Raw genomic sequence first — 9,988 nt, forward strand, 5'->3', positions numbered from 1 at the left:
CTGGGCAGCCTGTTCCAATGCCTGACAACTCTTTCAGTGAAAAATATTTTTCCTAATGCACAAACTAAACCTCCCCTGGCACAACTTCAGGCCATTTCCCCTCATCCTATTGCCCGTTACCTGGGAGAAGAGGCCGACCCCCACCTCACTACAGCCTCCTTTCAGGCAGTTGTAGAGGGCGATAAGGTCTCTCCTCAGCCTCCCTTTTTCCAGGCTAAACAACCCCAGTTCCCTCAGCTGCTCCTCATAAGACTCATGCTCCAGACCCCTCACCAGCTTTGTGGCTCTCCTCTGGACATGTTCCAGCAAGGCAACATCTTTCCTGTAGTGAGGGGCCCAAAACTGAACACAGGATTCAAGGTGTGGCCTCCCAGCACTCAGTACAGGGGCACGATCACTCCCCTACTCCTGCTGGCCACACTATTCCTGATACAAGCCAGGATGCCATTGGCCTTCTTGGCCACCTGGGCACACTGCTGGCTCATATTCAGCTGGCTGTCAACCATTACCCCAAGATCTTTTTCTGCCAGTCATCTTTCCAACCACTCTTCCCCAAGCCTGTGGCGTTGCATGGGGTTGTTGTGACCCAAGTGCAGGACCCGGCACTTGGCCTTGTTGAACCTCACACAGTTGGCCTCGGCCCATCAATCCAGCCTGTCCAGGTCCCTCTGCAGAGCCCTCCTCCCCTTCAGCAGATTGACACTCCCACCCTGTTTGGTATCGTCTGCAAATTTACTGAGGGTGCACTCGATCCCCTCGTCCAGGTCATTGATAAAGATATTAAACAAGACTGGCCCTAGAACTGAGCCCCCGGGGACACCGCTTGTGACTGGCTGCCAATGGGATTTCATTCCATTCACCACGACTCTCTGGACTCGGCCATCCAGCCATTTTTTTACCCAGCAAAGAGTACACCCATCTAGGCCATGAACCGCCAGCTTATCATAAGGTGTGGATGAGACAAAGGTAGTAACATGACTTGTTTATATCACGCAGGCATATATTACATACCACTGTTCCAGAGAGATGCCTTCCTGAGATTTAGCAGTTCTTTAAAGTCTTGGCATGTTTTGCATAGTGTGGAAATTTAAATAGTTTCACACACCCCCATGTTTGTCTCATAACTGGTGTATGTTCCCTAAGGCTGCATTTTTAAGGTGGAATTTTGGGGTTCTGTGGCAAAGATTCCCAGCTGATCCTGTTCCTGAGGTTCTACTGCCAGTGTCACTTCAGAGGTAAAAATGTTCCAGCTGAAGTAGGAAGCTATCAAACATGTAGTCGCAGAAGGTAGCAGAATGGTGACTTTGCTAGGAATGTTTTGGTATCTTTTGAGCTGATTAGGAATTAGGAGGTAACCAAATTAAATTAAGAATTACTAAATGTTGGCTGCAGGATTGTTAATCTTCCAGGTACAAACTAAAACAGTGAGTCACACTCCTGAACAGTTATCTATCAGTCAGCTTCTAAGGGAGGAGAAAATATGAGCGACTTTAGAACACTGTAGCAACTTCTCAGCAGTATCGGCTCTGCTGTTCATGTAGTCTGAAGCATGATCCCATAATGAAGAAATGACCTTGTATTACTGGTTCTTCAGAGTAATGGCTCAGTTGGTTTCTTGTGCCTGTCCGGAAAAGTGCAGAGATAAGGAAGTTGACCCTACAGGGTATCAAGTAACAGTCATTTATGTAACTCCCACATTAGGTAGTCTAGTAAAGCTTTCCATACAAGTTACTGAAATCGATAAATCTGGCTGTTCTGTCTTTTCTCAAATGGCTAAACTGCAGTCACTTCTTTACAGGTGCTGTTGATGGAGTGGTTAATGGAGATATCTATCAGGTAAGATAGAAGTATTCTGTGCTTAGAATGTGCTGTTCTACTCTGAGAATTTAATCTTAATCTAGACTAATAGTTCCCATTTCTTGTTTCTAATGTACTTTCATCTCATCTCTGAAGAGGAACTTCTATTTGGATAGTTCATCTCATAAAGCTGTTAATGCTCTTAATATGCCCCTCCTCTGAATTTAGAGGCAACTTAAAGCAGTGGTCCATTTTGAATTACGGCTTAATAGGACATAACCACTGTAAGCAGACTGACAGGCTCTGTGGTATGACTTAACATTGACTTGCCACTGGCTAGTAAGCTGAAAGCATACTCTTTGACTATCTAGTTTAAAGCAGAGTTTTCTGAATTGCTTGCTCTTTAAGGGTTATTAGTGTGTGCCGGTTGTCTTATCAAGACTGGGCATACAAGAAGCTGACTAAAACATTATACACTTCTTGATGACATAAAATTGCATGGAATTAAGCTGCTGGCTAAAAAGCTCAATCATAATATGAAAGCATGTTAGTCAGCCATGGTAATGACAAAAAGAGGAGAGACTTTCTTTATTAGGGAAGAATGAGGCATGCTAAGGCAATCACTGTGCTGTAACCAAATTTCATACCAGTTTGGCTAAGACATTGTCATTGCCTGGTATCAGTTGGCTAGTTAGCCCTGGTTAAATGAATGGTTTGGAAGAGGGCAGCATATGAGCTACTTCTCCATAGAGTTTTAAATCAACACTGAGCTTTGTGGAGATGCAAACAGTTTTCACTGCTGCTAACATTTTTATATTAAACACCATTGCTGTGAGATTGGTGGGAAAACTGTATCTTACTGGCCCTTTGTGCTTCCTTATACAAGAGAAGGTAGATGAAATATCTTGATTTTGTGTTTACAATTCTAAGTGACCAGCTGCTTTGGTTGATAGAGCTTCCTCTTAATGAAGAAGAACAGACTGAACAGCCTATATGTAACTTTTGTTTTAGCTACCTGTAACTAGTTTGGCCCTGCAACTGGCCAGTTCATTTTGTTTTCGATTGAATGTGAAGCCTGGTGCTGTTGCACCAGCCTAGCTCCTTCTCTTTGCATTATTTTTTCACTGAGGGCTACAGGAGGCCTGAAGAGGGGCAAGACACAGCCAAGTCTGTCATTAGCTGCAATCCATCTGGCACTGTCAGGAGTGGTATTTCTTAAGTATGCTAAGAGTAGGGTGACCAATAAAAGCTGTTGGACTTGTGAATATCTTCCGTGGCAAATAGCATAATAGTCATTAGGTTTGCAAATCAGGTGTATTATGATAGCCCTATTCATTGCAAGTCTTTGAGCTATTGTATAGTAAAAAGTATGCTAGTACTCACACTGTTTTGATGCTTAAATATTGAAATGCCTCTTGTGTTCTAAGCTGCATACAGCAATTCAAAATCTGTAATGTCTTTAAAGGACATTGGTTTCTAATATCAGCTAAGTTTGCAAATGTCTCTGAAGTAGGCAAATAAGTTAGAGAACATTTTTAACTCCAATGCACAAAGCTGTAAAAAAGACTTTCACAGCGAATATTTAAAGTGAAGTGAACTTGGGGGATCTGTAGGCCTACAACTGCATAGCAAGGTGCTAGGCATTGTCTTCTGCTTTCTTCAGACACAGAGCTCTGGCACAGCTGACTTGCCAGTCAACTTGAATTTGTTTGATCCCTGATTGCTAGAGGCAATCCTGTATTAATTTGCTTCAATCCTGCTCTAATTTGTGGCACGATGTTTTTCATGTTAATGATGGAAATGTGGTATAACATCAGATGAATGTTATGTGGTCAGTTCAAATAGACTCTAACTTTATGTAGCTTGCAGGCAGTTATCTGAAATATTCTGTTGTCATGTATAAATGACATTACTATTCCTTCCCTTTAAGGAGAGTAATGGTCCAACAGATTCCTATGCTGCCATATCCCAAGTAGATCGACTGCAGTCAGAACCGGAGAGTATTCGTAAGTGGAGAGAGGAGCAAAAGGAGCGCCTGGAGCAACTTGGTAAGGAGTGTGTTTGTTGCAGGAGTGTTCTTGCTTGTGAGTAACTTAGTGGCAGTTTCTTAAGCCTCAGAATTCTCAAGCATAGCTTCTAGCTCTTGGGAATCTTAAAATGATTGAGTTTGAGCAGCAAGTCTGGATAAGTCTTCCAGCAAGCAGACTTAATACTGGTGTAGGAGTCAGCAAGCGGCTCTCTGAACCTTAAGAGTATTCATGTGGCCTGCCCTTTACTTACAAATAAGCTGACAGAACAGCTTTTCTCAGCAGAAAAGAGTGAATAAATACTGCATCCATCAGCAGTTTTTTCAAAGGATAAAGATTGCTCATTTGGTAATTGCAGAGGCCATCTGTTGTCACACTAGAGCTAAGTTAAGTAATGGACTGGTAACTAAACTAAATACAGCTATCAAATGCAGTGATACCTACGTGTGGATAGCTTCTAAGAGCCTACAAGATGGTATGCTTTCCACTTACATTACAGAAGGGGGTTTGTTTGAAATTGTTAGGACAGAACCTTCTGTACAACGTGATTCTGCGTATGGCTGAGCCTGTTGCCCCTCTTCTGGGCTAGTTACAGTGGATAAGCTTGTCCTGAATTGTAGGCTGGGTGTAAAAGCATGCTGAGTGCTAGACTCCCTCACTTTGTCTAAGGACAGAAGCTTTACTGAGCTTTGTTCTAGCCCTAGCATAGCAAAGTGACTGTTCCTATTTTTGAACAGTTTGCAGGCTTACTGAATCTGAATTAGTCTACAAATGTCTACCCTAAACAGTAGTGGACTGTCCCAGTTATGCAGTGCAGGCATTCTGTTTAGCTGATCCTCTGAATGTTCATGGTATTTAGAGTTCTCATGGCCTAAATCAGGAAAGCTCCTAACCCTCATCTGAGTCGATCAAGCAACTATCTGCACTTGAGTGCAACCCAAGCCATCAGCTGAAATCTTAGCAAGATCCAGCCGGAACAAACATGACTGACAAATCAATTATTAAAACTGCAGATGCAAACTCACGAAAGCAGGAAGCAGAATGGAAAGAGAAAGCAATAAAGGAGTTGGAGGAGTGGTATGCAAGGCAAGATGAAAAGCTCCAGAAAACAAAAGCAAGCAACAGGTAAGGTTTCTCCAGCCCTAGCCATCTGAAGAGTTATGGTACTGGATATGTCAGTAATGGGGGAGAGAGGTTAGAATAATTCTAGTATGTCCTAAGGTACTAGTCCTTCAGGTCATGAAAGTAACCCCTCCTACTAAGAAATGGGTCTCCAGTGGTAGACTATCTTTCTAAGTTTCCTTAGAATCTAGATTAAATGTCCAAGAATAGCAAGAGAAAGCATTAAGGTAATGAACCAGAATTCCTGAAGATTCCTTAAGACACAAAGTTTGAACGTGGCCAGAGAAAGTTTTATTCTTTCCACTTGTTTCCATGCTACTAGCTGCACAGGTCTTCAGTGACTGTAGTTACTTACCTTGAAACTAGCAATCTTACTTGCTATCTTTAGAACACATGGAAATGACCTTCTAGTTAGTCTTTGCTACAAGTTATTTCATTATATATCTTAAAAACTTTGGCTGCTCCTTTTGGAAGCATTTGAGAAATAACCTGACTCAGTTCTGCTAGTGAAGAACTAAATGCTGACTGTGTCTTTCGGTTTCAGTTGTGTAATTATGGGCCCTAGGGCAGAAACTAATGACATGGCTGCTAGTCTAGTAAGCTCTTGCACTTTCTTAGAGGTTCCCTGTGGAATCTTGACTTCAAGCTACATAAAGGTAAATATGATAGTACTGACTTAATACCACTTAGATCTCTGCTTCTGACCTAGGGTTGTCAGTGTCATTCTGTTCAGGTGATCATCAGGGCTGCTTTATACTTTGGGAATGCATAGACTTCAAGATGAACTGGTTTTTTTGAAATACCATTTTTCATATAAAAATGGCCAGCAGATTTGTCTTGAGTAAGTAGAGCCTTAAGTAGACTCTACTTACTAAAGGAAGAAAAGAGGCCTGTACTTCCTACAAAATCATGGATTTGACACTTCTGTTGACTGAGGTAGAGTCTTTTGGTTGGGCCAAGAAAGGAAAACAAGATTGGCACTTTTCTAGTTGGTGGCTAGAGCTCATAATACTCCCATAGCTTTATTGTGGCCAATGTTTGAGTACAGGGTGTGCATTCTGGAGCAGGGTCCATTTAACAGGTGTTGCACAGGAGGAGTGTTTGGCAGCCTCATCAGCCTGGTGAGACCTCTCCCCTAATGGTAATTTCTGCCCACTGGAGGTAGCCTAATGCTATCACTGGGACTCTAGTTCTTGACTAGCTGATCCCAACTGCTAGGATGTAGCAGAGCTTTTGTATTGACCCTCTGAGTCAGTGGCTTAACTGATACATTCCACGTGGTAGCTGCTTTCCTGTTACAGTAAGTCTAGGTGATACAAGGTTAATGTGCTTTTTAAAACTGCCTTCAGCTGTGTTCGTACTTCTCATCCTTATCTCTTTTCTCCTGCCTGCTTGCCTGCCTGTTGGACTACTTGCTACCTAGGGTGGCAGATGAAGCTTTCTACAAACAACCCTTCGCTGACGTGATTGGTTATGTGTATGTTGCTTAACTACTAATTCTGTTTGCTAGTCAGCTAGGTAATAAGGAGGATCAGAAATCGTGCTGAATGTCTGAAGGTGACTTCTGAATATTTCAGGGCAGTATAAGCTAATGTAAGTAAATAGCCTTTAATTTTTGGACTGATTCTGGTCTGCACTATTAAGTGCAGTTTTCCTGTGAGGATCCCATACACTGCACAACATCCAGCAATTTCAGATTAAGTCGTGTATACATACCACTGAAATTTTGGTAATGACTTCATTAGTCTTTAGAGGTAGGGGTTTACAGTTGTTTCCAGGCCAGTGAACACTGCTTAGCAAGATGCTTTGCTGAGTATGTGCAGTGTCACATGGGTGCTGTATTTAGTCCTAGTCACTTACACAGAGAAGCACAATGCTCAACTTCATGTTTTCTGTAATAGCTGTGCTCATTTGCCTACATAACCAGAAAAGTATTCAAGCAATGCTTGCACATAAAGCTCTGCAAGCCAAGGAAGGTGAAAAGGAATCACCTGCTGTAAATCAGGGTAGAAGAGGTGCATGCATATAGAATTAGGATGCTATTAGAGAACAAATGAAAAGTACAAGAAGGTGGTATTGAAAAATCAGCATTAGCTGCTAGGAGAACATTCAAGAGCAGCTTTGTGTAGGCATTTTGTCAGCTTAATGGATCAATGAGAATACAGCCATGACTTTCAAGCCCCGATGAATATGCTAGTTTCCATGGGGTGGAAGGATTGCAATGTTCATTGGCTTGTTCATGTGTTTTAATTTCTTTCCTTAATTTGTAGACTTGAATTGAAAGATGGCCATGTCACAGATTCTAAAGTGACACCTTTAGAAGGTGTATTGGTGAGCCATGGTGTGGCTTTGGGTGCATTAATACTGAAGGTCCAGTGTGGAATTCATTACTTAACTGTAGGTGGATGTAAACCAAGACTTGTGAAATGATGGATTTACAGGTGGTGTTTGACTTTCCTGAAGTCTCCTGGAATTGATAGATTTTTTCCAATAAAACTCTTACTTTCGTATATCCAATGCAAATGTGCAGTATAAGTGCTGCAGAATAAAATTGGCAGCCTGTTTCCTGAATGTAGGCTAAGCTACTAGTGCATGTTCAGCCAGCTGATCATCTGCATTAAATTCATTCTCATTTTCTATATCTGACTTAAACTTTCTCTCGTTTCTTTTCTTCTCTTCACCTTTAAGCACAAACATAAATCATCCTTGCTACAGCCTAGAACAGTTAAGTAAAAAAATCTTCACTGCCCCTTAAAAGTGTCATGTCACATAAAGTAGCAGTGTTGTAGTGACCCTTGTCTTCAGTGGTGTCTGTAACCTTATCATCCCTGTGAACAGTGCTGAACCCTCATGGGAGAGTCATCTTCACTGCTTTTTCTGTACTGCTTGTTGGAGTAGATGGATTTGGTTTGATCTCTTGATGCTTACTGCTCTTGCACTCAGGCAGCTACCAGGGCCCCACAGTTCATATAAACTAGATGCTGGAGTGTTATCCATGCATTGAAGCAATGCTGTTGGCAGCATAGCAATGCCAAAAGGATACAGCTGGGAAGCCACTGGCACTAATCTGTACATAATGTAAAAAGCCTCTTTAGGGTCTCCTTAGGGTAAGAGCAGGGGAAATGTATTTATCCTGTATGTTGACTTCAGATGAGTCATCCCCTCTGCCAAGATATGCTTTAGTCTATAGCATTCACAAGTATGGGATTCATGACTTAAATTCCTTTGGATTCATGCTGCTTCACTACAGCATTGGGAATTATCAGCAGATAGTTTTATGATGGCCTGTAGGCCTTGGGGCTGATTTAAATCCTCAAATGGAATCTTTTAAGATGTGCTTGTAGGGAGTTGTAAATTTCCAGTTGGCAAGTGTCTGATACAAGCCATCAAGTGGCAGACGCTTAACTAGTTAAGACTTGGGCATTTCTCCGTAAACAAAATGCTTACATAGGAGCACCTTACGTCCTGGCAGTTTGTGGGGTGACTCCTTAGGTAAAGACTCAATAACTGTTCTTAAAACCAAACACCTGTATTCCAACATTTTACACAGCAATCCTCTGCACTGCTTGTGCATAGCATACTACTGCAACCTACTTTCATCTCCAGGGTTGGGGCAGTGGGAGCTTAAGTAGCCATAATGTCCACAAGCAGCTGTCAGGTCATATTTCTTATGAAACATGCTGAAAGAAACTGCATCCTGTTAAGAGGGAAGGAGTGCCTTATATGTTGGGCATTAACACAAGGTGCATTACATTGCTTTTAGGGCAGCTGAAGAAGCCTTTGTGAATGATGCAGAAGACATTTTTCCGGGCACTGAGTGGGAACGTGTGGCTCAGCTCTGTGACTTTAATCCCAAGTCTAGTAAGCAGGCAAAAGATGTGTCCCGCATGCGTTCAGTCCTCATCTCACTCAAGCAGGCTCCGCTGGTTCGCTGAAGGAAAGCACAATGGAAACACTACAAATGCAATATCTTAACCTTACTCAGAGAAGCTATGTTTGCAGTAATTGGATTAATTGTTTCAATGTTTTTTTGGACCAAACCTCATGATGTATCTAGAGCTGATCATTGTTTCGTTGCATGTTCTTCCTCATGTCTCCTTTCTGTGTCTGAAATGGGAGAACCTCCAAAACTGTAGTCTCTGTGCTATTGTGCACTGAGATGTCACTTCCCACATTTCTGATATTAAAGATCTGTTAAACAGCAAAATGTGTTGACTTTGGATGAATGAAGAAGCACTCCTGCTCCATTTCGCAAGGGGTGTTTGAATTGAGTGTTATAAACATTTCTGTTAATTACTAGTGGTTTCACCTTGCTGGTGACTGACAAGCCAGCAATGTTCCTGGTCTCTGAGAGGCTGTCCTGCTTGTCTCCATAAGCTCTCTTAAAGCTCTTGAGAGCTTTAGTTCAAAAACTGCTTCCCTATCCAATTAATCACACAAGATTAACGCTCTAGGAAACTGTAGCAGCAGGCTTCTTAAGGAGCTTGCCTTGCTTCTAGCAGAACTGAGGACACTGGCCTCTGCAGGTAAGCAGTTCTGTGTAGTTTTCTGCTGTCACTCCAGCTGCAGATCTTAGGCTAGAAATACAGTACAGGACATTGAGTAGTAAACTGCCTTTGATATTCTACTGTGCCATGTATTCAACACTAGCTTCATATGCAAAGTCCTGTTGGGCAGAGGCTGGCTGGGTGTTTTTGAACTGTGTCCTTGTCCTTACTGACTCTTGCAGACACTTTCTCCCACCAGGGTGGGGAACTGGAGATTTCGGGAGCAAGAGAAAGGAAGACTTGCTCTTAACTTCTGCTCATCTGCTGGGTTGGAGCTCTCTCTGCCAAGGTGATTGAATCTGAAACACTGATCCAGAAAATCTCTGTTCTGCTGCTTCCTTGGCTCTCTAATCTCACCCAGCATTCACAGGGGCTGTATTCTATCCTTGCTCTGTCTGTCTTGTAAGAAAAGTCTGTTCAGTCTCATACGTTATTTCACCATTTTTACATTATATTAGCTTAACTATACAATACATTTACAATACATTAGCTTAA

At 42.2% G+C, this 9,988-nt stretch overlaps 1 protein-coding gene across 1 annotated transcript; it reads left to right on the plus strand.

The window, feature by feature from the left end:
• Window positions 1-926: 926 nt before the first annotated feature.
• CLTA (clathrin light chain A) lies at window positions 927-9,169 on the plus strand. The gene is made up of 5 exons (XM_035890234.1): window positions 927-949; window positions 1,716-1,836; window positions 3,728-3,845; window positions 4,838-4,949; window positions 8,710-9,169. The coding sequence occupies exons 1-5, from the start codon at window positions 927-929 to the stop codon at window positions 8,879-8,881; spliced, it is 546 nt and encodes a 181-aa protein (XP_035746127.1). The 3' UTR covers window positions 8,882-9,169.
• The last annotated feature ends 819 nt before the right edge of the window (window positions 9,170-9,988 follow it).

This window comes from Egretta garzetta, unplaced genomic scaffold, assembly GCF_000687185.1.
Source record: "Egretta garzetta isolate BGI_Z169 unplaced genomic scaffold, ASM68718v1 scaffold1322, whole genome shotgun sequence".
In the NCBI taxonomy this organism is placed as follows: Eukaryota; Metazoa; Chordata; class Aves; order Pelecaniformes; family Ardeidae; genus Egretta; species Egretta garzetta.

Bases quoted from the DNA above. Each gene is read 5' to 3' on its own strand.
- CLTA (XM_035890234.1), top strand. From the start codon at position 927: ATGAACCGCCAGCTTATCATAAG. The intron at 3,846-4,837 runs GTAAGGAGTGTG...TTAAAACTGCAG, and splicing joins GGAGCGCCTGGAGCAACTTG to ATGCAAACTCACGAAAGCAG. The intron at 4,950-8,709 runs GTAAGGTTTCTC...CATTGCTTTTAG, and splicing joins AAAACAAAAGCAAGCAACAG to GGCAGCTGAAGAAGCCTTTG.